This window comes from Schistocerca cancellata, chromosome 2, assembly GCF_023864275.1.
Source record: "Schistocerca cancellata isolate TAMUIC-IGC-003103 chromosome 2, iqSchCanc2.1, whole genome shotgun sequence".
NCBI classification, from domain to species: Eukaryota; Metazoa; Arthropoda; class Insecta; order Orthoptera; family Acrididae; genus Schistocerca; species Schistocerca cancellata.
Window position 1 is genome coordinate 167,776,298 of NC_064627.1, and position 27,398 is coordinate 167,803,695.

General features: G+C 44.3%; 1 protein-coding gene across 1 annotated transcript in view; it reads right to left on the reverse strand.

Annotated features, from left to right (window-relative positions):
- Nucleotides 1–27,398, reverse strand: part of LOC126161486 (uncharacterized) — a 194,621-nt gene that overhangs the window by 21,238 nt on the left and 145,985 nt on the right. Inside the window, exon 2 of the mRNA XM_049917384.1 lies at nt 5,998–6,162. Coding sequence (XP_049773341.1) covers nt 5,998–6,162 — 165 coding nt within the window. The remainder of the gene's footprint in view (nt 1–5,997; nt 6,163–27,398) is intronic.

Below are 27,398 nucleotides of genomic sequence, written 5' to 3' on the forward strand. Positions count from 1 at the left end.
AGTAGCATAAGGCACGCGCTGTATTGAGATGGGAGAGAAGGCAGCAAGAACACTTTCTGCAGTGATGAATGTTCCACCTAACTCAGAAAAATTTGATAGATGTTATGGCTTACTGCTTGGGACTGTAAAAGAAATTGCAGAATAAAAAGTGCTGCAGAAGAATCTACTATCAAAAATGAGGACATAGTTCCCGACACGGCATTGAAACATCTGTTGACAATGGCAAAGTATTAGATGTTGAAGTGTTGAGCAAATTTTGTCGTAGTTGTGTGAAAAGGATTCCAATCAGGAATGTAATCTGAACTATAAAGGCTCAAGCGGAGGTGTGGAAGTGCAGGGAGTTGACAGCTTGCTTACCAGATCCTGTTCCCTCCCATGGCCTGCGATACGTGAAGTACCTTAGTGATGATGATAGTAAAGCTTTCCTTGAGGTTCAAAAATGTGCTCCATATGGAGCTGAGACTGTTGTGCAGAAGTTAGAATGTGTGGGACATGTGCAGAAAAGACTTGGCTCTAGACTTAGAAGGCTGAGACAAGATTTGTCAGGAGAAAAAATTATCTGATGGGAAGGGAATAAAAGGGAAAGGGGGACTGACGGACGCAGAAATTGACTAGCCCCCCCCCCCCCCCATGAACCATGGACCTTGCCGTTGGTGGGGAGGCTTGCGTGCTTCAGCGATACAGATAGCTGTACCGTAGGTGCAACCACAACAGAGAGGTATCTGTTGAGAGGCCAGACAAACGTGTGGTTCCTGAAGAGGGGCAGCAGCCGTTTCAGTAGTTGCAGGGACAACAATCTGGATAGTTGACTGAGCTGACCTTGCAACACTAACCAAAATGGCCTTGCCGTGCTGGTACTGCGAACGGCTGAAAGCAAGGGGAAACTACAGCCGCAATTTTTCCCGAGGGTATGCAGCTTCACTGTACGAGAGCTGCATCAAACCAGTCTCTGGACTGAAGACCACAACAACAACAGACATATTATGGCTTGGCAATAAGAAGGAACACAGGGGACTTGAAAAATATGAAGCAAGCAGTTTGGGCTCTATACTTCCACAAAATGTCCACAGACAATAACCCTATCCACAACTTGTTCCCAAAAGGAAGTGAATCGTTGTTTGGTTACTAGACGTCAATTACCGGAGGCGAAGAATGTCATCACAGGAATTCTCTACCAACTGCCGTAATGGAAGCCATCAAACCTATGTTCAGGAACCTTGCAAATGAACACTTATTGAAGAAGTGCCTTCATGGCGGTACCCAGAACCCAAATGAAAGTTTTAACCAATGTTTAGGGGAAAGATTGCCAAAAACCATTTTTGTGGGAAGAAATGCACTTCCTATTGGTGTTTATGACGCAGTTTCATGTCCTAATGATGGTGTGCAAAGCAGGATATATGTTTTAGAGAAAATGGGAATTAAGCCCGGAGTGAACAGCATCAAAGCTTTGTATGCGATAGACAGAGGGCGTGTAGGGTAAGAAGATTAATCATTTTTGGAGGAGGTAAGAATCAAGAAGAGTTCATCATAGGAATGTGAAAAGGGAGAAAACTGATTTAGAAAATGAAAACGAACCTGCTTATGGCGCTGGACTGTTCTAATATAATGCCAAATACAAGCTGAAACTTTAACGGCCATTTTCCGCAAAATACAAATTTCTGAACTTAGGTACATGTAATATAGAAAATAAATATGCCTTTACTTTCAAACTTGGTATGCTTATCAAACACAAACTCCTTAATGCGAAACTTATTGTAGTCGAGTTTATTAACCGGGTTAAAACTGTGGTAAAAATTGAGATAATTAACTATAAAATACGTGTTTTTTTCTAAACATGGAGTTTAAAATGTAACAGCTCATTCATTTTTTAATAAATTAAATATATTCTAGAGTTTTATACATCTGTAACTATGGTTTGTATCCTGTGCAAAATTCATCGAAGAATCTCTCTTACTTATAAAGAAAAGTGTACCTATAGCAACAAATGCAGCCAATAGTAAGTGAAAAAATGATGAAATTTCGCACGTAAAAAATTCATTTTGTTATGTTTTTGAACTTCCACTGCTATAAGTGTAAATCCTGATTCCTTCCTGGTCATGCTGACAAAGTTTTATGAATTTATTTGTAAAGGTATAGACAGTGGAAATGAAAACGTCCTGTGGTGCCTCTCCTGCTCCAAGGCGGCCAGTATGACGCCCTAGACCCCTTACGCCACCTGTAAGAGGATCCAACAGAAAATACGACAGGGCAAGATGGATATTGGACGTAGGATGCCTTTTTCTTTTTTCTTTTTTTTTTTGAGTCATCAGTCTGGTGTGCTGCAGACTGCCACGAACTCCTTTCCCGTGTCAACCTCTTCATGTCAGAACAGCACTTACAACCTATGACCTCAATACTTTTCTGGATGTATCCCAGTCTCAGTCTTCCTTTACAGTTGTTGCCCTCTACAGCACGCTCTAGTACCACAGATGTCACTCCTTGATATCTTAACAGATGTCCTATCATCCTGTCCCTTCTCCTTGTTAGTGATTTCCACATATCCCGATACTGTGCAGCACCTCCTCATTCGTTACCTTATCAGTCTACCTAATTTTCAACATTCATCTGTAGCACGACATCTCAAATGCTCCGATTCTCTTCCATAGTACATGATTCACTACCATACAATGTTGTGCTCCAGACATAAATTCTAAGAAATTTCTTCCTCACATTAAGGCCTACGTTTGATACTAGTAGACTTCTCTTGGCCAGGAATGCCCTTTTTGCCAGTGCTTATCTGCTTTTGATGAGCTCCTTGCTCCGTCCATCATTGGTTATTTTACTACCTAGATAGTAGAATTCCTTAACTTCATTTACTTTGTGACTATCAATCCTCATGTTATGTTTTTCGCTGTTCTCATTTCTGCTACTTTTCATTACTTTTGTCTTTCTTCGAATTACTGTTAATCCATATTCTGTACTTATTAGATTCTTCATACCATTCAACAGATTATGTAATTCTTCTTCACTTTCACTCAGGATAGCAATGTTGTTAGCGAGTAGTATCATTGATAGTATTTCACCTAAATGCACTCCTGAACCTTTCTTTTATTTCCATCATTGCTTCTCCGATATACAGATTTAACAGTAGGGGGTGAAAGACAACATCCCTATCTTACACCCTTTCTAATCTGAGCATTTCGTTCTTGGTCGTCCGCTCGTATCATTCCCTCTTGGCTCTTGTACATACTGTGTATTATCCGTCCCTCCCTATAGTTCATGCTATTTTCCTCAGAATTTTGAACATCTTGCACTATTTTACGTTGTCGAACGCTTTTTCCAAGCCGACAAATACGATGAAAATGTCTTCATTTTTCTTTAGTCTTGCCTCCATTATCAACCACAAGGTCAGAATTGCCTCTCTGGTGCCTTTACCTTTCCTAAAGTCAAACTGATTGTCTTCTAACACATCCTCAATTTTGTTTCCCGGACTTTTGTATATTATTCTTGTCAGCAACGTGGATGCATGAGCTATTAAGCTGACTGTGCGATAATTCTCATACCAGTCAGCTCTTGCAGTCTTCGGAATTGTGCTGATGATATTCTTCCAAAAGTCAGATGGTATGTCGCCAGCCTCATACGTTCTACACACCAATGTGAATAGTCGTTTTGTTGCCACTTTCCCCAATGACTTTAAAAATTCTTATGGAATGCTGTCTATCCCTTCTGCTTTATTTGATCTTAAGTGCTCCGAAGCTCCCTTAAGTTTGATTCTAATACTGGATCAGCCATCTCTTCAAAACTGACTCCTTTTTCTTTTTATATCACATCAGGATGCCCTAACGCTTCAAAATGTATATTCTAAGGAGTCTGAACGGTGTGGGCAGCAATATGTGAATTTATATCGACAACAGCGTTTGTTTCGCATTGCAGGCCTCGACTCGTTTCAAGACATATCAATGGAGCGTTGACTATTGACCAATCTCCCTGGCAATGTTTCAGAATTTGCCCATGTGCGTCCCAAAAAAACAGTGAGCTTCACTTTTCCTGCAGAGGTTTGATTCTTGAATTTCCTACTGGCTGGAGATCCATTCCATTGCTCCCTCTCGCGTTTGCACTCTAGTTCAAAGTGATGGACTCAAGTTTCATCTCCAGTGAGGATTCGTTCAAAAAGCTTTTCATCTTCATTAGCATCGCAGTTCAGTGGCTGTTGAAGATTCTTATACGATCACACTTCCGTTCTCCATTTTGCTGATTTACAACCCATTTTTGCACGGACTCTTCGAAAGATTAGCCTGTTATGGATGTTGTCACATGCAATACCGTGACTAACATGGCAATTCATCAACAGACACTCATCAGTTGTTTAAAATTTACAAACCTGCACAATACGGCATCAGTAGTGGAGGTGACCGGACGTCCTATTATTTCCTTTTCCTTCATGTCTGTTAGGCCATTTTGAATCGTTCAGTTCACTGGTAAATACACTATGTGATCAAAAATATCCGAATACCCCCAAAAACATACGTTTTTCATATTAGGTGCAATGTGCTGCCACCTACTGCCAGGTACTCCACATTAACGACCTCAGTAATCATTAGACATCGTGAGAGAGCAGAATGGGGCGCTCCGCGGAACTCACGGACTTCGAACGTGGTCAGGTGATTGGGTGTCACTTTTGTCATACGTCTGTACGCAAGATTTCCACACTACTAAACATCCCTAGATCCACTGTTTCCGATGTGATAGTGAAGTGGAAACGTGAAGGGACACGTACAGCACACAAGCGTACAGGCCGACCTCGTCTGTTGATCGATAGAGACCGCCGACAGTTGAAGAGGGTCGTAATGTGTAATAGGCAGACATCTATCCAGACCATCACACAGGAATTGCATCAGGATCCACTGCAAGTACTATGACAGTAAGGCAGGAGGTGAGAAAACTTGGATTTCATGGTCGAGCGGCTGCCCATAAGCCACACATCACGCCGGTAAATGCCAAACGACGCCTTGCTTGGTGTAAGGAGCGTAAACACTGGACGATTGAACATTGGAAAAACGTTGTGTGGAGTGACTAATCACGGTACACAATGTGGCGATCCGATGGCAGTGTGTGGGTATGGCGAATGCCCGGTGAACGTCATCTGCCAGCGTGTTAGTGCCAACAGTAAAATTCGGAGGCGGTGGTGTCATGGTGTGGTCGTGCTTTTCATGGAGGGGGCTTGCACCCCTTGTTATTTTGTGTGGCGCTATCATAGCACAGGCCTAAATCGATGTTATAAGCAACTTCTTGCTTCCCACTGTTGAAGAGCAATTCGGCGATGGCGATTGCATCTTTCAACACGATCGTGTACCTGTTCATAAAGCACGGCCTGTGGCGGAGTGTTTACACGACAGTAACATCCCTGTAATGGACTGGCCTGCACAGAGACCTGACCTGCGTGTTTTGAAACGCCGACTTCGTGCCAGGCCTCACCTACCGACATCGATACCTCTCCTCAGTACAGCACTCCGTGAAGAATGGGCTACCATTCCCCAAGAAACCTTCCAGCACCTGATTGAACGTATGCTAGCGAGAGTGGAAGCTGTCATCAAGGCTAAGGGGGGGCCACCACCATGCTGAATTCCAGCATTACCGATGGAGGGCGCCACGAAGTTGTAAGTCATTTTCAGCCAGGTGTCCGGATACTTTTGATCACATAGTGTACTTCACTATGGTAAGGCATTGCCCCGTATTGTACTGAAAGTCTTTATGGATTTAGCTCCTGGTACCCCTCCAGAACACAGAAAACTGAAAACAGAACGCTGTTCTTCATTGGTGCAAATGGAGAATAGCGCAGATCTGTTTAGTTCGCGCAAAGTGAAAGGATATAATAAGGCTGGAACCCGCCATAAGCGAAGAAAACCTTGCCAACGAGCGGCTGGCATGCATATTGCCAACCTTAAGATGATCAAAGTCATTTGAAATGAGATAGCCAATAAATAATAGTTATAATCGAGCACATCTGAATAAACTTACTGCCGTTCACTTCGAAGTCAATGTACTGAACGATCTTGCGGCAGAGCTTGTACTTGGCGCCTTCTATGTGCGTGGAGCAGTCCTTCTTCAGAGTGTCAGGAGGCACGTCCTTCGCGCAGTTGCTGTCCGTGTGGCTGTTGCACTCGTAGCATTCCAGGGACTCCACTGCAAACAGAAAACGTTCTATGAAATACATTGTAGTACCGAACATGAAAGATGAAGAACAACAATAAAAACATGTAGAATTCAGAGAAACGTAGTTCCTTCTCGGATGAGGTTCTTTAATGACACAAAACAGTCAGCAATACAGCGAAGCTATTACACAGTAGACTAAAATTACTAATAGGTCGAACATGGCGTTTGCATCTCACCACTGTTCTCCACACACAAAATCCTGATTCGACCAATCCCCTGCTATGCAAAATGTTGCATGGCTATCCATCCCACCAAAGTTCTAGATGTCCCTCTAAGCCCTCGGACGACATACACTCCATCTAGCTTTCTGTAACCGTTTACCTTCCCCCACATGGAACCTCTACTACCTTATCCAAATCTCCACCTCTCCTTGAGCCCCAATGGCCTGCGAAGACGTGTTTGGACGCATCCCAGACAGTGGTGAGATACCAACTCGACTGTCGCACGCCGTACGGCCCGACAACCAGGAGAGGTGGTCTTGAGTGCCTTGTCTTTTCATAATAGGACCCCATGGGTTGTCGCCGCGCGGGTTTAGTCGAGCGGTCTCAGGCGCTGCAGTCATGGACTGTGCGGCTGGTCCCGGCGGAGGTTCGAGTCCTCCCTCGGGCATGGGTGTGTGTGTATTTGTCCTTAGGATAATTTAGGTTAAGTAGTGTGTAAGCTTAGGGACTGATGACCTTAGCATTTAAGTGCCCATAAGATTTAACACGCACCCATTGGTTGTCATCCGCAGCACCAATACAGCACAGCGGTACGTCGACGATAATCTATGACCTGTTTTGTTGCGCTTCGTCGTAAACCATCTTGGGCTTACATTTCATAATTTTCGTGCTTGCCAAAAGGTATCTTGGCCAGAAAGTTCGCCGGATCTCTCTCCAACTGAGAAGATTCGGAGCATTATGAGCAGCACTCTTCAACAAGCTCGGGATTTTGACGATCTAACGCGCCAGTTGGACAGAATTTGGCACGATGTCCCTCAGGAGGACATCCAACAACTCTGTCAATCAATACCAAGCCGAAAAACTGAAGGCATAATGGCCACAGATCGTCTAACGCGTTATTGACATACTCAATTTGTGAAGCTCTTTCTTCTGAATAAATCATTCAATTTTTCTGTAATTGTAATTATTTATCTGTACATGTACACCAAACCTCCCAGTTTCCGTCCGATTCGGATAATTCCTTCGTGCTGCGTCTATTTTTTGTTAATGTGTATCAATACTACCTCTAGTCTTCGTTTATGGCTTCGCTAGCATACGCTGTTACACTGGATCTCGACTCAAATGTAGCATGTTCGAGTCTTTAAGTTGGAAGACGTTTTCGTCATCTGAATTTGGCCGGCAAGGAGAGGTTAATAGCAACGCCCGTGTCTAATCACCAGCCTTTGGCCAACGGTAGCAGTTAAATCGTGAAATCTGTTAGTTTTATTCTGTACATTGCTCTCATTTTTATAACCAGTCGTAACAACAAAAAGAAATCACGCACGAGTACTTACCGCCGTAATTCACATGATAGGTGTATGTCATATGAAAGGAGATCAATGAGAGGCTTACAAACGAATTCAGACACAGTTTTCTTAAAAAGAGCCTTGTTGTTGTTGTTTGTTGTTGTGGTCTTCAGTCCTGAGACTGGTTTGATGCAGCTCTCCATGCTACTCTATCCTGTGCAAGCTTCTTCATCTCCCAGTACCTACTGCAACCTACATCCTTCTGAATCTGCTTAGTGTATTCATCTCTTGGTCTCCCTCTACGATTTTTATCCTCCACGCTGCCCTCCAATGCTAAATTGGTGATCCCTTGATGCCTCAGAACATGTCCTACCAATAGATCCCTTCTTCTAGTCAAGTTGTGCCACAAACTCCTCTTCTCCCCAATTCTTTTGAATACCTCCTCATTAGTTATGTGATCTACCCATCTAATCTTCAGCATTCTTCTGTAGCACCACATTTCGAAAGCTTCTATTCTCTTCTTGTCCAAACTATTTATCGTCCATGTTTCACTTCCACACATGGCTACACTCCATACAAATACTTTCAGAAATGACTTCCTGACACTTAAATCTATACTCGATTATCCTCGTTTTGCTTTTGTTGATGTTCATCTTATATCCTCCTTTCAAGACGCTATCCATTACGTTCAACTGCTCTTCCAAGTCCTTTGCTGTCTCTGACAGAATTACAATGTCATCGGCGAACCTCAAGGTTTTTATTTCTTCTCCATGGATTTTAATACCTACTCCGAATTTTTCTTTTGTTTCCTTTACTGCTTGCTCAATATACAGATTGAATAACATCGGGGAGAGGCTACAACTCTGTCTCACTCCCTTCCCAACCACTGCTTCCCTTTCATACCCCGCGTCTCTTATAACTGCCATCTGCTTTCTGTACAAATTGTAAATAGCCTTTCGTTCCCTGTATTTTACCCCTTCCACCTTCAGAATCTGAAAGAGAGTATTCCAGTCAACATTGTCAAAAGCTTTCTCTAAGTCTACAAATGCTAGAAACGTAGGTTTGCCTTTCGTTAATCTAGCTTCCAAGATAAGTCGCAGCGTCAGTATTGCCTCACGTGTTCCAACATTTTTACGGAATCCAAACTGATCTTCCCCGAGGTCGGCTTCTACTAGTTGTTCCATTCGTCTGTAAAGAATTCGCGTTAGTATTTTGCAGCCATGACTTATTAAACTGTTAGTTCGGTAATTTTCACATCTGTCAACACCTGCTTTCTTTGGGATTGGAATTATTATATTCTTCTTGAAGTCTGACGGTATTTCGCCTGTCTCATACATCTTGCTCACCAGATGGTAGAGTTTTGTCAGGACTGGCTCTCCCAAGGCTGTCAGTAGTTCTAATGGAATGTTATCTACTCCCGGGGCCTTGTTTCGACTCAGGTCTTTCAGTGCTCTGTCAAACTCTTCACGCAATATCGTATCTCCCATTTCATCTTCATCTACATTCTCTTCCATTTCCATAATATTGTCCTCAAATACATAGCCCTTGTATAGACCCTCTATATACTCATTCCACCTTTCTGCTTTCCCTTCTTTGTTTAGAACTGGGTTTCCACCTGAGCTCTTGATGTTCATACAAGTGGTTCTCTTATCTCCAAAGGTCTCTTTAATTTTCCTGTAGGCAGTATCTATCTTACCCCTAGTGAGATAAGCCTCTACATCCTCACATTAGTCCCCTAGCCATCCCTGCTTAGCCATTTTGCACTTCCTGTCGATCTCATTTTTGAGAAGTTTGTATTCCTTTTTGCCTGCTTCACTTACTGCATTTTTATATTTTCTCCTTTCATCAGTTAAATTCAATATTTCTTCTGTTACCCAAGGAGCCTTGTGTAACATAATTCAGATAGATTGATCTCCGGGTAGTTTGTGGAGACAAAACTGCTGCTGCGTTTAATTAAACGCTCAGCCCGTCCACAGACTAAATTGTCAGAGTAAACAAGTTTCTTGTGGTGGCCATTCTTTTAAACCACTGCAATTTATGTTAGTGTAAAACTGGTTCCATTGCTCCTGGTAGATGGACGAATAAATGATATGAAATAGTTTCTGTTTTGTTGGGCTGCAAGTATCTCTCCCGAGTAATAACGACTATGACGGTGTGATCAGACAGTTTCGGGATTATGTGTGGACGTACCGATAGCCGCTCTTCTCACACGCCATAAAAAAGTGAAGCACAACAGGGTGGGAATATTTTGGTACACTTTGCACTCTCTGCTACAAATCGGACAACGAATTACGTAACAAAGACGTAGACGTGAAATTGTGCACGAACAAAACTTCGAAATTCGGCAGCACACCGTTTCCCTAATAAGATGAAGAGCACACAAGTTGACATTTCCACGTGATGCACCAGTCTTAGTTTCAGCAGTTTATGAGAAGGATACTGTTTGAGCTACAGTACTATGTTGACAAAAACGCAAGTAGTTTATTACTGGCAAGGATTTCGACTTGTGGTGTACTGTGTCCATAAGTTTTGAAGGATCGATGAGTCGAGTTGCTAGTTCTTCGGCAGCATATAGCGACGCCGCTGGTGACATACTGTGAGGTACTGAATATTAATCGCTATAGCGTATCTTTTGTTCTCTACCTCTCTCCTCATCCGTCCCACCCACTGGGTTCAATCCCCAGCGGTAGTACTGTAGCAGGAGCACGACTTCACTTCATTTACTAAGTGTGACTGACCCATCTCCATTCCCCATACTGCACACATATTAACTGCTGGACAGTCACTTTCTATGCGAATGTTATAGCACCTTGTTGGCTTTTAGTGCCCATTGTATCTTTCTTTTGTTGAGGCGACGTCCAATATCAAATTTAACCAGACCATTTCAAATGGCTCTGAGCACTATGGGACTTAACTTCTGTGGTCATCAGTCCCCTATAACTTAGAACTACTTAAACCTAACTAACCTAAGGACATCACACACATCCATGCCCAAGGTAGGATTCGAACTTGCGACCGCAGTGATCGCGCGGTTCCAGATTGTAGCGCCTAGAACCGCTCGGCAACCTCCGCCGGCCCAGATCTTTTGTTAACGCTTTACATCATTGTCTTCGCGACAAAACTTTCACTGACTTGTGTATATAGCCGGCCGGAGTGGCCGAGCGGTTCTAGGCGCTACAGTCTGGAGCCACGCGACCGCTGCGGTCGCAGGTTCGAATCCTGCCTCGGGCATGGATGTGTGTGATGTCCTTAGGTTAGTTAGGTTTAAGTAGTTCTAAGTTCTAGGGGACTGATGACGTCAGAAGTTAAGTCCCATAGTGGTCAGAGCCATTTGAACCATTTTTGTGTGTATACCGGGACTGCTATCTGCTGATAATTAACACACAGTCATAAAAAGACAGAGTTCCATGACATCACTGGATGGGAGACACTGAGAGGCTATCCAGCGGCGTAATTCGGGTTTCTGCTTCCATGCACACTGGCAACCCGCTTTTCGAAGACAATATATTGTGTCTTAAATGTATCTGGGTTGTACAGACGAGTGATACTTGAGATTAGTGTGACGTGCAGCTATTCAAAGAAGTAAGTAAGATTATATTTCAGCAATATTAGTGTGACGTGCAGCTATTCAAAGAAGTAAGTAAGATTACATTTCAGCCAGCCATTGTCTCTGAAGTCGTTAAGGAAGGAGCAACAGGTCGGACATTGGCAAGAATGGCACAATGGTAAAGTATGGCCCTATTTTTCAAGGGATACATCTAGTTCTAGGAATTAATCCATTCAGGGAAACCTAGATCTGCATGGTCAGGCAGAGATTTAACTTCGATTCCTACCGATTCCGAGTATCTTGAGCAGGAGGAGACGGTGAAGCCTGGTATCTAGTCATGAACTCCTCTTCAAATGCGCCGAGGGTTCGGGCGAGCTTAACGTCTTCATTCGACGAGCGGGTCACCACCCTCATTTCATGAGAGGGATGGAGATACAAATAATGATAAAATAAAATCTCTGTTGTACGGTTACGTAATTATCTTCTTCTTCTTCTTTTTCTCCTCCAACTCAACAGATGACGAACTGAAGAGCTACACTGTAGTTCTTGAGATTATCCCGAACATACAGACATAAAGCGCTGCACGGGACATTAGTTTTATAGAAACATAAAGTTATCATAGAGTTGTCACTGATTTAATGTAACTGCGGAAGGATTGACATAAGATCCGATACGTTTCCATTGATCAACGGTCGAATCCCTGTGGCCCCGTGCCCACTGCAATCATAAGTGACGATGTCGTTGCGTAAACATTTGAACACGTAGGGGGGAGGGGGAGGGGCAGAGCTGCATGTTCGACAATGTACGATGAGCGGCGTGCTCTGAAACACATATTCCCGGCGGGGTCAGGGATTTTCTCTGCCTCGTGATGACTGGGTGTTGTGTGCTGTCCTTAGATTAGTTAGGTTTAAGTAGTTCTAAGTTCTAGGGGACTGATGACCATAGATGTTAAGTCCCATAGTGCTCAGAGCCATTTCTTTCTGAAACACATGTGCGTGCACCAGTGTTGTGCCTTTTCGGCAGAAATGCCACAGATCACCATCTATTCTACTTCACAGAGTAGACAGGCTTCCGGATCCCACATTCTGCGACGAGTTGTGGACGTCCAACCATTTAGCGCCTAGTGGTAGTTTCACTGCCCTTCTACTGCTTTCCCCAGATGCTCACGACAGTAGCACGCGAACATTCGAGCAGCTTCGCCGTTTTCGAGACATTCGTTCACAGGCCCTGCGTAATATTAATCTGCCTTTTGTCAAAGTTGCTTATCTCAACGGATTTCGCCATTTGCAGCCCATATCTTCACTAGGGTTTACATACTTCCGTTACGCGTCGCGTGCTCGCAACGCCACCTGACGGCATCCAACGTCGCGGTGGGCAGCAGTCATGTTTTGGCTGATCGGTGTATATGGAAACAGAAGTTACTGACTACTATAAACGCCAGAAACGTACGTTAACAGAATGTATGCTGCATTGCACAGCTAGACGGTGACCTGCTTCTGTGCGTGTACGCCAGGTAAGATGTGTTTCCGGGAAAGGTCTCTTCCCCCCCACCAGAAACACTCCTTGCGCTGGTGATTTGCAGAGAGAACGCTGCCGGCGCGTGAGGAGGGAGCTATCGGAAGGTGCGGGTGTGAAGCTGAGGTCAGTGCTGGGAACTCGGCCACCGCCGCGCCGCGCCGCGCTCAGCCGATCAATACGCGGCCACCGCCCGCCGCAGGACCACGCGAGGCCCGAGGCTGGAGGCTGAGCTCCACACAGCAGCTGCCTTACAAGGGGCGGCCACGACGTTTGGAACGCGGATTTACTGCAAACTTCGTACACTCGTTGTACTCCATGAGGACAACAAAGTGTGTAAGCAGTAGCGCGCACTTCCCAAGCGTTATTGAGAAAATCGCAAGATAATTTCGGTCGTCGAATATATATATATATATATGCGTGGGCATTTTAACCATTAAGCTGCTGCAAGAGTAGAGCCGGCACGGTTGCTCACCGTGTTCGGTCAGAGCGTTAGCTACTCTTTATAATAAAAAAACTGAGCGAACGGATCATCGACAAACTGAATGGGTATCATTGGACGTCCGCCCTGAACAAATTCAACGAACAATATAGTACAAATTAAAAAAAACTGGCGTTCAAGCCGCTGGATCGCTGGATCTAGTTGCGTTCGTCAGTTTTTCTTTTTTATTTTCAACACAGTCATTTTCTTTATTATTTGTATTACAACTGATATAATGGGGAAAGTACGTGTAATCGGATGATATTTTATTAAATTTACAATGTTATTTGGCAGTCTACCAATTTTTATTATCACAAATAATGTAATATTTATAACTATCGACTATAATCCAATTCTTTTATCTTGGCGGTTCGCGCATGCCCGCCCATACGCGGGAGATTGCTGCGTTGCCAGTTCTACGCGCCAAGAGAAGCAGCGCCGTAGTATAGTTCGCAAACTTACGTTTAGGGGGGAGCGCGCAGTTTATGAAGTAAAGCCAATAAGGCCGCATTAACCCTTTCGCTGCTACAGAGACGTGCTCCCCGCATTCCGCGATGTGCGCGATTTTGTCACCATTGCACTACTCGCCCGTGCAGACACGTGGCGTTTCGACTGCTTTGACACACTTTATCATTCGATTTCACAAAAACTATTTGGCCCAAAAATTTGATTTTTACATATCTTCTTGACTGATACCTTCCTCCCATAAATGACTTAATTTTGTTTCGATGGTTGGTTGGTTGGGGGAAGGAGACCAGACAGCGTGGTCATCCGTCTCATCGGATTAGGAAAGGATTGGGAAGGAAGTCGGCCGTGCCCTTTCAGAGGAACCATCCCGTCATTTGCCTGGAGTGATTTAGGAAATCATGGAAAACCTAAACCAGGATGGCCGGACGCGGGATTGAACCGTCGTCCTCCCGAATGCGAGTCTAGTGTCTAACCACTGCGCCACCCCGCTCGGTTTGTTTTGATGTTCAACGCAGTTATAGTGCAGCATTAGATGTAGTAAACCATTGCACGAAATTTTGCAGAGTTTGCAGAGGTAAAAAGTCCATAGCGTATATTTTCCGTGTGGTCGATTTTAGTTGCCACTAGAAATTTCAAAAAATTACATTCAAACGAATAAAATTCATGAAGTAAGACACTTCGATATTGTTTTTAAATAAAGGAAATGTTAAGCATCGATCAAGGTTTGAACCCAGACCCTTTCACTTAGCAGCCATACAATTTAACCATTACGCTAACGCAGCTCGTCGTTCAATATGTCTCCCGGAGGACTCAATACTGACAAACACTGTTGGTATGATTATGAATTACTCACGTTTCGTCGAAGTACTATAGGAAATAAACAATTACCGCTGTTCTTTATTGCGAAAAAGCGGTTAGTGAGAATGATACAAACAACTTTCCTTGCTATCGCCTGAATTAGGGAGGCTTGTTGCTTCCAGTATAAGAATGCTTTTTACAAGCTTTCTATAAAAGAAAGTCTGCTATCAAGACATTGCTTTTGTTCAATTACTTTATTTATGACTGAACGTTTCTAAAACTGAAGACACTCATCCGTGCTCTGCACTGCAGTCGAGCTCTGGCAACGTCGTTCTCTGTTCATTGGCTGACTGTATTTTGTGACGTCAGATGCGCAGAACGAACCTAAACTCGCCGCCGTCATAAATGACGCGCACTTTAGTAAACGACCAAATGCATAAAGTCATACTGAAAATGTATGCTTGTCCGTGATTTGAGAAATCCCTTATACCTGGAAGGAGCCCGAAACCACTTGTTACCTCCGAGTTTTGACCGGCACAGACGGCTTTCGAAAGATGTACAATTAATCGTCGCTTTCGACATTACGAGCACAAGTTGCAGGATGGTATTTTTCGTAAAAATATGGAAAACATGAAGTTAAACGGCACCAGGTCCATTGAATAAATGCTATGTTTCCGCATACGCAAGGTCTTCTGACGTTTTCTGTGGGAAACAAACCTTGTTAACATTTTGAAAAACCTCCCTTTCAGACGATAGTTTGGAAGCAAACCATGCATAACGCAGTATTTCCTTAAAAATCGGCGCTGATAATTGGTTATGCAGTACCGAGTGTATTTTAATAGTGTCTTAAAAAAAAAAAAAACATTTTGTTCAGGGCAGACGTTCGACGACACCCGTTCAGTTTGTTCGTTCATCTGTTCGCTCAGTTTTTTTTATTAGAAAGGGTAGCTAACGCTCTGACTGAACACGCTGAGCTACCGTGCCGTCACCACTCAGCTGCAGTCGCTTCATTATTAAAATGGCCACGCACAGATATACAGGGTGATTCAAAAGAATACCACAACTTTAAAAACGTGTATTTAATGAAAGAAACATAATATAACCTTCTGTTATACATCATTACAAAGAGTATTTAAAAAGGTTTTTTTTTTCACTCAAAAACAAGTTCAGAGATGTTCAATATGGCCCCCTCCAGACACTCGAGCAATATCAACCCGATACTCCAACTCGTTCCACACTCTCTGTAGCATATCAGGCGTAACAGTTTGGATAGCTGCTGTTATTTCTCGTTTCAAATCATCAATGGTGGCTGGGAGAGGTGGCCGAAACATCATATCCTTAACATACCCCCATAAGAAAAAATCGCAGGGGGTAAGATCAGAGCTTCTTGGAGGCCAGTGATGAAATGCTCTGTCACGGGCTGCCTGTCGGCCGATCCATCGCCTCGGGTAGTTGACGTTCAGGTAGTTACGGACAGATAAGTGCCAATGTGGTGGCGCTCCATCCTGCTGAAATATGAATTGTTGTGCTTCTTGTTCGAGCTGAGGGAACAACTTCTGCCGTACTCAATAACACAAAAAGCTTTCTGTTGAGCGGTCGCCGTCTTAGCATCAACTGACGCTGACGCCTAGTCAACAGCGCCTCAAGCGAACAAATGTACAACTAAATGAAACTTTATAGCTCCCTTAATTCGCCGACAGATAGTGCTTAGCTCTGCCTTTTGTCGTTGCAGAGTTTTAAATTCCTAAAGTTGTGGTATTCTTTTTGAATCACCATGTACATTCGACGACCGAAATTATCTTGCGATTTTCTCAGTAACGCTTGAGAAGTACGCGCTACTGCTTACACATTTTGTTGTCCTGATGGAGTACTGCGAGTGTACGAAGTTTACAGTAAATCCGCGTTCCAAACGTCGTGGCCTCTCCTTGTTAGTCTGTGCCGCAAGCGCGCACTATCGCCGACTGCCACCGGCGCCAGTACCTAAGAAATTAAACCAACTCTCTCCACCTTTCTTCACAACTACGAGAGGTAGTCGGAAAAGTTTTAATTGTCACATAGAAAAATTTAAGTACGTAATTAATTTTTGTTTGTTTGCAGATACGAGGCGCGTGAGAAAAGTAGGGAGACTGACAATACTGCGAGCGATCTGGCAAAGCCGTGTTGTTCTGCTAGTGTGGACCGGTTTGTTCATCCCTTCCAGATGCTCAGTCCGAGTTTCAGTTCCGTACAGCCATCACGGGATTTTTGAGAGCGCCGTCTCTGAAGCTGTGTCTTTGTTGCGTGTTACGAAAATGGGTCAGCGGAATTTAGAGCAACGTTATGCCGACATGTTTTGTGTTGAAATTGGTGAATCCGGATATGTGACCTTTGAAAAGTTGAAACAGGCGTGTGGGGAGCACTCCTCATCAAGAGTACAAGTATTTCGCTGGCACGAATCGTTTTTGGGAAGATAAGCTCGCTCAGGGAGATCTTCGACTTAAAAAACAGGCGACAATGTCCAACGCGTGCCTGCTCTTGTGAGACCAGACCATCGTTTAACCATATGGATGATGGGTGACCTGTTAAACGCGTTCACCGTACATCAAATTTTGACCAAAGTTTTGCACATGCAAAAGATTTGTGCCGAAATGGTGTCGAAAAACTTCACAACAAAGCAGAAAGTCAATCAAGGTAACGTGTGCGTCGAATACTATCTCAGAGCCAAGCGGCAAAGTGAGGAGTGGCACCCTTAGACATCTCCTCAACCGAAAAAAGCCCAAAGGACCGAATCAAAGATCAAAAAAATGCTGATCTGCTTTTTTGACGGTAGGGGTATCGTGCATAAAGAATCTGTGCGTCCAGGACAAACTGCTAACGAAGTGATTTATAAAGATGTCCTTGAAACGTACAGCAAAAGGGTGAATCTAGTGAAATATGGCATTGCAGACAAATGGACACTGTATTATGACAAAGCCCGATGTCACTCGGCCACTTCCATCAAGAAAATTTTGAACTCAAAAGGCATTCCTGCAGTTCCACTGTCCCCCTATCCACCTGATCTGAGTCCTTGTGACTTCCTTCTTTCCCCGAAATTAAAAAATTTTAAAAACGCGTTATTTTAGGACTCTCGAAAACATTCAAAAGTGTGTGGCCGGTATATTAAAGGCCCTACCAATTGAAATCCTTCCAGCGCGTATACCAAGATGGGAGCAACAACTCCACCAGTGCACAGCTGCCGAAGAGAACCACATTGAAGGGGACAGTATTGATGTTTGACAAAAAAATAAAAGCTTAGTTAGATAGAAAATCAATCTCACTACTTTTCTCGCATACCTACTAAACGTCTGCAATCCTAACACATTGCAATCACTGCGACAAAGTACCGGAGCACGCCACAGCAGCGCGGTCCACTAATAAAGTTACTCGTTTTCTACATTTCAAGGAGAACAACGCTGCAACAGACAATTCTGAGTTGATGAAAGTATGCGGAAACAGTGGTAAGGTAGCGGAGATGCTTCCAGTGTGGCGATACAAGTCTGAATGATGAAAACGAAGTGACAGACCATCTTTCCGTGAAGAACCGGGAAGCAATAGTGGTGGAGACCCTGGGGCTCGAAGATCAGCATATCAGAGATGGCAAAAAATAACCTATGTTACACAAATAACCGGTTACAGAGAAGAAGCAGTTACTGTAACAATTGCTCATCTGTTGCTAGCAGTTATTTTAATACAGTGCTCGGCGCCATCGTTTTACCGAGGTCTGTACTACGATTTCGCGTCATCTAATGTCCGTCCACGGATAAATGAACACAGCAGAGAGATATACCATCTAGAACAGTAGTTGTGAAACTTTTTCTGTTCAAGAGCCAATAATGATATTGTGCGACGGCACTTCGGGCCGCATAATCACTTATCGTATTATTAATTGGTAACCTACACAAATTAGTATGTTACGAGCGCCCAGTACATTAGCTCTAGTAACGGCGTAATAAGAAGCCCACTGACCACCAAGTATTGATCGTTAGAAATCGGCACCATTTGGAACGTTTCGTTTCGACTATTCAGTTTCAGATGCCTGCCAATCTCAGCGACTCCAAAGTTGTTACACGGTAACGACCTGAAAAAGTGTTGATTCTTTTTTTATTTTACGCGTCTGTCACCGTAGGACTAAATTGAGGAGCAAATCTCCGTGGTCCTGGAACGTGTCAGTACCTAAAATTTCATCATAAAGTAATAATAGATAAAATAAAATGTTTAAGAATTCTAAAAAGACAACAAGCTATAAGTTTGTATAAACGCAGTGAACAATGTAACACAGGATTTAGCTCCATTTTTAAAGGTGTTCCTCGACAGAACAGGAGGGGCCCATGAGGAAACTCTTCAGTTTAGATTTGAAAGATCGTGGATTACTACTAAAATTTTTGAATTCTTGTGGCAGCTTATTGAAAATGGACGCAGCAGAATACAGCACGCTTTTCTGCACGATAGTCAAGAAGGTCCGATCTAAATGCAGATTGGACTTGTGCTAAGTATTAACAGATTGATAGTTGCCAATTCTTGGGAATAAGCTGATACTGTTAAGCAGAAGCGACATTAAAGAATATATACTCATGTTCACACTTTGAACGACTAGAGATAGGCTGTTCATATTCGTAGGACGTGTACAATAGTATGTTCTGCAGAAATTATTAGCAGTTGAACCATGTGGGCTCGCAGGTTCAAGGTCAACATCGACATCGCGGCGCAACACCACCTAGCGGCAAAATGTGCCTGCGGCTCCCGTTGTCGCTATAAACCTAAGGTAATGGACGAGTGTGACTTGAACAGAGGTGTAGAAGGCCTCGCAGACGTATGAGCGAATACTGCCTTCGGATCAGTGAGTTCGAAAGCGGGCGTATTATTGGCTTGAGAGAATGTGATGAATCCATCCAGGGAATTGCTGCTCGTGTGGGGCGTTTCGGCAGTGCAACGGGTATGTGCAGAATGGTTCACTGAAGGCCGTAGAATACGATGAGATAGGTCAGCTCTCACCGTACTTTTGTGGTATAGAATCACAGTGAAGAGGAATTTTATAGTTTCTTGGTGCACTTAAATAGTATTATCCAAAGATACAATTTACTATGGAGAAAGAGAGCAATTGACAACTAAATTATTTGGATATATCAGTAATCAAACGGGCAGATGGAAGACTAGGGCATGAAGTGTATTGAAAAGATACACACACCGACCGTTACCTCCGTAAGGATTCGAACCATCGTCGCAGGCACATGAGAGGTGTCATTAAAACATTGGTGGACAGAGCTAATAAGATCTGTAAGCCAGTTTATTTACAAGATGAAACAAATCATTTGCGAACGACTTTTAAGAAAAATGGACACGCTGACAACGAGATAGTTCGAGCACTTCATCCCAGAAGAAAAGTGTCTGACAGCAACAACAACAGTCAGCTGGAAAAGTTTTTCTTCCATTTATTCGCAATATTACGGACCGTATTGGGAAAGTTCTGGCCAAGTTTCAAGTTGAAACAATCTTTAGACCCACCAAGAAGGTTAGTGAGTGTTTAAGATGGCGAAAGACGCACGACACCCATTAGCAACTCCTGGGGTGCATAAAATTGCATGTAGTTGTGGGAAGGTTTATATTGGAACAACGAACAGAAGTGTCAATACGTGCTTAAGCGAACCAAAAGGAACTGTCGACCAGGACATACCGACAAATCAGCTGCAGCGGAACATGTTTTTAAAGACGGTGATTATGAATTAAAATTCAGTGAGACATCGCATTATTATGTACGTATGTACAGGAAAGCTACAGAGATTCATAATCACCACAATAACTTTAATAGAAAGGAGGTGGTGGTGGTGGTGGTTAGTGTTTTACGTCCCGTCGACAACGAGGTCATTAGAGACGGAGCGCAAGCTCGGTTTAGGGAAGGATGGGGAAGGAAATCGGCCGTGCCCTTTCAAAGGAACCATCCCAGCATTTGCCTGAAACGATTTAGGGAAATCACGGAAAACCTAAATCAGGATGGCTGGAGACGGGATTGAACCGTCGTCCTCCCGAATGCGAGTCCAGTGTGCTAACCACTGCGGCACCTCGCTCGGTAAATAGAAAGGAGGAAGGCTTAAAGTTTGACAAGTAATGGCAGTCGACTTTGCACCAACAATGCGACAATCGATTACCTTTAATCGAGAATAATGACGTTAGTCAGAGATAGACTTACAGTCGGCCCCACGTGACGTATTGTGGTGCCCTCTATGCGCTCTATGTAAACGGGAACTCAACGGCCTGGCAGCCAGTCGCTGACTCACCTCGGAAGATGTTGCCCGCAGCTGGCAAAGAAACGCCAGGAAGAAGAAGAAGTCTTACAAATCGATCACGGCCTCTCGGCCCGGAAGCTTTAACTAATGATGACGCCGGCCGTGAAAGCCTACCCCATATGACCGCTGTCAGAGGAATCACAACGATTTTCGCTTATAATTTTCAATTCAGTCCCTATAATATACGGCGACGATGTTTAAAGCACAAACCGATTTGTAGTGGAATAAAAGAAACTTTATTTATGAACGTAAATTTTATCACAAACCAGAATATACACCTTTTTTTCACTTTTCAGCAAAGTCGTCATGAACATTTTAACATTTGTCTAGTCGTGGCACCAGTTTTTGAATCCCAGTATCAAAGAACTCAGCTGCTCAGGAATATCTTTAGTTACAAGGAACTCTGCTGCCTGATCGTTAAACCAGTCAGTAACAGTTTTTTTCAACATGACATCATTTTCCAATCGCTTTCCACCAAGAAATTACTTCAGTTTTGGAAACAGATGAAAGTCTGATGCTACTACGTCAGGGCTCTATGGTGGATGATCCAGTAACTCCCAATGAAACTTGTCCAGTTGCGTCTTTGTTCTTGCCGTAACGTGAGGCCGAGCATTATCGTAAAGCAGAACGACGACTCAAGAGAGCAATCACCGCCGGAGATTTTGAATGGCGTGCCTAAGCTTTAATAATGTTTCACATTACCTCTCACCATTTATTGTCATTCCCTTGGCAAGAAATCTAACCGAAGAATGCCTTCCCGGTCAAAAAAACCGTGGCTATGATTTTCCATGTTGAAGGTTCTCGTTTGAATTTTCGTGGTTTCGTCGGGGACTTTGAACGATGCCACTCACTGGATTGTCGTTTATTCTCTGGAGTGGGTGCGCAATCCACGTTCCATCCCTGGTCACAATGTGACTCCAGAACTCGTCACCATCCCTGTGATAGCGCTAATTCGTCAACATCCCTGTGATAGCGCTCCAAAACGGACAGTGAATGTGCCATTCGCTTTGTTTTGTGTTCTTCCGTCAACACTTTCGACACCCATCTCGCCCACCCCCCGTAGCTCAATGGTTGCCGGCACGCTAGCTCAGCGTGTTCGGTCAGAGGGCTGATTGTCCTCTGTAATAAAAAAACTGAGTAAAGGAATCAACGATCAACTTGAACGGACGCCATTTGACGTCCGCACAGACCAAACGCAGCGAACTATACTGAACAAAATGAAAAATAATAATTAAAAAAAAGAGCGGTCGAGGCATTAGACTGCCAAGCTGCTGATCTGTGTTCGATTCTTGGTCATGCCTTATGCCGGCACGGTAGCTCAGCGTGTTCGGTCAGAGGGTTGCGTGCTCTCTGTAATAAAAAAACTGAGTCAAGGAATCAACGATCAACTTGAGCGGATGTCTTGTGACGTCCGCCGAGACCAAACGCAACGAACTGTATCGAGAAAAAAAAAATGGTCAGCGTGACGGATTGTCAATCCTCTGGGCCCTGGTTCGGTTCCCGGCTGGGTCGGGGAATTTTCTCCACCCAGAGACTGGATGTTGTGTTGTCCTCATCATCATCCTTTCCTCCTCATCGACCGCGGGTCACCGAAGTGGCGTCAGTTTGAAAGACCGGCACCTGGCGAACGGTCTGCCCAACGGGGGGCCCTAGCCATAGGATTTAAAAAAAAAAATCTCGCACACATATTTTTATAGTGAAGTTTAACAGTAGCAATGTGAAAAACTACTGGTCTTTAAACTTACGGAAATTTCTGGTGCAGCTCGTTAATAGTGAGGCGGCTGTTTTGGCGAATTGCCTTATCAACTTTTTCTGGCAAGTCGTCATTCACGACAGTAGGCCGTCCAGATCGTCCTTCATCATGGACATTTGTCCTTCCTTCATTAAACACTCCATTTACGCACGTAGTTCACTACACCAGCACCATAAACGTCAACAAGCTATCGGTGAATTTCAGCAGGACGAACTTGCTTTGAATTTAAGAACCGAATAACCGAGCGCACTTTACAATCAGCGGGATTACTGATTGAGATGGCGACAAACGAATCAGTATAACCATACAACCAACACTGGCAGATTGTGAAACGTAATGGCGGCGTAGTGAAAGACTGACCAAGAGTGGCCGACCGTGAAGGACGTCACGTGACAGGATGCGCTGGTACGATGCGCTAACGGTTCTTACTTCAAAAATGACCCTCGTACATTCACGAATCCACTTCCGTTTGAAATGTATACCATAGCAGCTGATCGGTACCAGTCGAGCACGCCCGTGGATTTTCAGTACCGAGAGACAAAGCATAAAACATTCCCTCCTTCACATCCCCGCAGAGGCCGCCCTACTTACCCCTATGCCTCTGAAGCAAGCACCGTAGTCACTAACGTCAATTACAGTTAAGCATCTCTTAATACCGTGTTTGTAACTATTTTTGTTTGTAACTGAGAAGGAGAACCACGCTTTTAAGAAGCTATTGACGTTTTTGGATTCAGCTATCAGTTGCTAAATGTGTGTTACTACAAAATAATGCCGAGAAGCGTGGACCGCACGACCGCAATTTGACGACCACAGATCCAGGAGGTATTCTGCAGCTTAAATAACTGTGAGACTGCGCGCCATCGGTTTATCGTAGTGTGTACTAGTCTTTCATATTATCTAACTACACAGTGTGACCATAAGCATTTTTTTATCCAATTTATTGATTTTCGGAACTAGCACATATGGCCATCTCAAGAGTGGAATGTCAATTACGACGACACAAACGTAAACAACAATGCCCAGTCTCCGAGTGGATATAACCTCCGACCCGGCCGAGAATCGAATCCGCGCTCCTGTGGTTAGCAATTCGCCGCGCAGACTGCGCAGCTGCCGAGGCGCAGAACATTCGTCTATGGAAATAACCGGCAGTGAATGAGTATAAGTTTTATTCTGTCGCACTTATACTACTCGTCCACAGTTCTTGTTCTCTGAGAGTTAGGGCTACCACTACAGTTAACCTGGAAGTTGATAACTGTGTCCCAGACGCCAGTAGGTCGTAGCAGACGCTGATGCTTCCAGAGAGCATATATATTCGAGTGAAACAAGTATTTTCGTACTTATACGGAAATAACCGCCGGCCATCAGAGGGTTTCAATCTTTCATTTATCAACGTAAGCCTGTTTTTACTAAATACGACGTGCTGACTCTACTGTTTACTGGTCTGCTACAAAATGGTGATTTTACATCTGGCATTTCGTGGGGAGCCAATATTTTTCTTGATTTATGGTCAACTCGAAGCCTGACAAGATCTTAAGTGTCCTGCAATATATGTCGAACACATAAAATCAAATACTTGAAAATGGTTAAAAGGCCGAAACCTGAGTTGTGCTGAAATAAACAACACAATAATCAAATGGCGGTGTGTTCCTATAAAAAAGAAAACTCCTAACGATGGACTTCCGCAGCCGACGACCTTTGCACGTGTCAATGTTAACACGACGATATCGGAAACTGCGACTTAAGTGGGTGCGTGACTATCAGCAATGGACGTTGACGCAGTGGCAGTGCGTTGCATGGTCTGATGAATCCCGATACATTCCTCATCATGCGGATGGGTGGGCGTGGATCCGTCGACGTCCAGGGGAACAGCTCCTTGACACCTGTATTGCGCCGGCCGGAGTGGCCGATTGGTTCCAGACGCTACAGTCTGGAGGCGTGCGACCGCTACGGTCGCAGGTTCGAATCCTGCCTCGGGTATGGATGTGTGTGATGTCCTTAGGTTAGCTAGGTTTAAGTAGTTCTAAGTTCTAGCGGACTGATGACCTCAGCTGTTAAGTCCCATAGTGCTCAGAGCCATTTGCACCATTTGAACTTGTATTGCGGGACGGAAACGAGCTGGTGGCGGCCCCATTACAATCTGGGAAGCATTTACGTGGTCCTCCATAGGTCCAGTGGAGCTCGTGCAAGACATCATGACGGCCACCGAGTATACCAAGTTCATCCCTTCATAATGATCATGTTTCCTGAAGGCAGTGGCATTTTTGAAAAAGACAATGAACCATGACACAAGGCCAGTAGTGTGATGGAGTTCGTCGAGGAACACAGCGGCGAGTTCCAGTTGATGTGCTGGCCCCCAACTCGTCATATCTGAACCTGATCGAACACATGTGGGATGTGATTGAATGTGATGTCAGAGCTCTTCTCCCTCCTCCCCGGAATTTATGGGAATTACGTGACTTGTGTGAGCAGACGTGGTGCCAACTCCCTCCAGTGACCTTCCAAGGCCTCACTGCTTCCATGCAACGACGCGTCGCCGCTATTATCCTCACCAAAGGTGGACATACCGGCTATTAGGTAGGAGGTCACAATCTTTTGTCTGATCAGCGTATACGCTGTAAACCATATTACAGTTGGTGGCAAAGTATAAATTTGTTCCCCTTATTGTCTTACCTCACTTTCCTATGCCGTTGGCCGGCCGGAGTGGACGAGCCGTTAAAGGCGCTACAGTCTGGAACCGCACGACCGCTACGGTCGCAGGTTCGAATCCTGCCTCGGGAATGGATGTGTGTGATGTCCTTAGGTTAGTTAGGTTTAAGTAGTTCTAAGTTCTAGGGGACTTATGACCACAGCAGTTGAGTCCCATGGTGCTCAGAGCCATTTGAACCTATTCCGTTCACGAACAGTATGAGTGGCTGTTACTCAGCCTCTGTATGGGTCATAATTTCCTTGATTTCCTCAAAAATGGTTCAAATGGCTCTGATCACTATGGGACTTAACTTCTGAGGTCATCAGTCGCCTAGAACTTAGAACTACTTAAACCTATCTAACCTAAGGACATCAAACAACATCCATGCCCGAGGCAGGATTCGAACATGCGAGCGTAGCGGTCGCGCAGTTCTAGACTGTAGCACCTAGAACCTCTCGGCCACCCCGGCCGGCTTATTTCCTCGGCATGGTCATTTCGTGAGATGTGTATGGAAGGAAATAAAGCTGCTTGACCCTTCTTGCGATATGTGCTCTGTGGAAAGTTAACAGTAAACCTCTCTGTGATACGCAAATCTCTAATAGTATCTACCATTGAAATTTGATGATCACCTCCGTAACACCCTCACTCTCTCCGAATGGACCAGTGACGAAACGCGGCGCTCTTCTTTGGATCTTCTCTTCCTCCAGTATTATGCGTAACACTACCTCTTAACGATCACAGGCAAAAGAAAATTTGGAAATTTGTGGTAAGGTCTTATGGGACCAAACTGCTGATGTCATCGGTCCTTAAGCTTACACACTACTTAATCTAACTTAAACTAACTTACACTAAGGACAACACACACACCCATGCCCGAGGGAGGACTCGAACCTCCGACGGGAGGAGCCGCGCGGACCGTGACAAGACGCCCAAGACCAGACGGCTGCCCCGCGTGGCCCAGACTAAAGAGCACACTGGACTTGCATTCTGGAGGACGACTGCCGGCCTCGGTGGCCGTGCGGTTCTAGGCACTTCAGTCTGGAACCGCGTGACTGCTACGGTCGCAGGTGCGAATCCTGCCTCGGGCATGGATGTGTGTGATGTCCTTAGGTTAGTTAGGTTTAAGTAGTTATAAGTTCTAGGGGACTGATGACCTCAGATGTTGAGTCCCATAGTGCTCAGAGCCATTTGAACCATTTTTTGGAGGACGACGGTTCAAACCCGCGCCCGGCCATCCTGATTTAGGTTTCGCTTAATCGCATGAGGCAAGTGCCGGGATGGTTCCTTTGAAAGGGCACAGCCGACTTCTTTCCACATCCTTTCCTAATCCCATGGGACTGATGACCTCGCTGTTTGGTCCCCTTCCCCAAATCAGCCAAAGAACTAAAGAGCAGCTCTCAAAAATAAGTTGTGTGAGTGTTTTGTGAGCCACTTACTTTGTAAATGAGCTAAATTTAGTTAATACGTTTTAAGGCAGTTGTGTTGCATGTATTTCGTTGCGAATCCAGGGCTGGCCACGATGCGCCAAAACGTACGCCAGTCCGATGTGCGGATCGCGTGCTGGCCAAGGCTCGGCCTGTCTCGGCTTTGTTCGCCCTTCTTGGAAGTACCGAGTACAGTGCGACATTTCATTTAGTGTCGCGGTGCGACATTTTTCGGTCGGCAGACTCTCTTCATTTTGACGGAATCGTGGTGTCAGCTGTTTACCCTTCGCTATTTGTTCGTGGTATGAAGTACATTCACAGGTCCCGTGGCTGTTTGCAGAAAAAGAGGCAGTCTAGCGACCGATCTTCACAAAACTTTAAAAATGAATGGCAATGGTAGAAAAGAGCGACGATAATTCTCAATATCTATTGTGCAGTCGCATTATCGACTCAGTACGCAAATTAATTATGAAACAGCATTACAGTACCAAGCAGAAAGAAGTTAAATATTTAGTTCGCAGTCAAACAGCAAAAAATTGCAGCGATCGGCAGAGAGGATTTATTGTTCTGTGCATCGGGAAGTGCACTGAGCAAAATTTGTATGGTGGTATGAATAGTAGAATTTCTGAAGTCGCATGCATAAAAGTTTTCGATGAAACAAATCGAAACGGTGTGAAAACTTTAAATGTTACTGCAAAGAACATTTGTTATTTCAAGGGCCATGCTGGCACCTTATTTCCATTTCAAAACCCACTATTGTTGAATTTCTGAATGAGAAAGGAATGCAT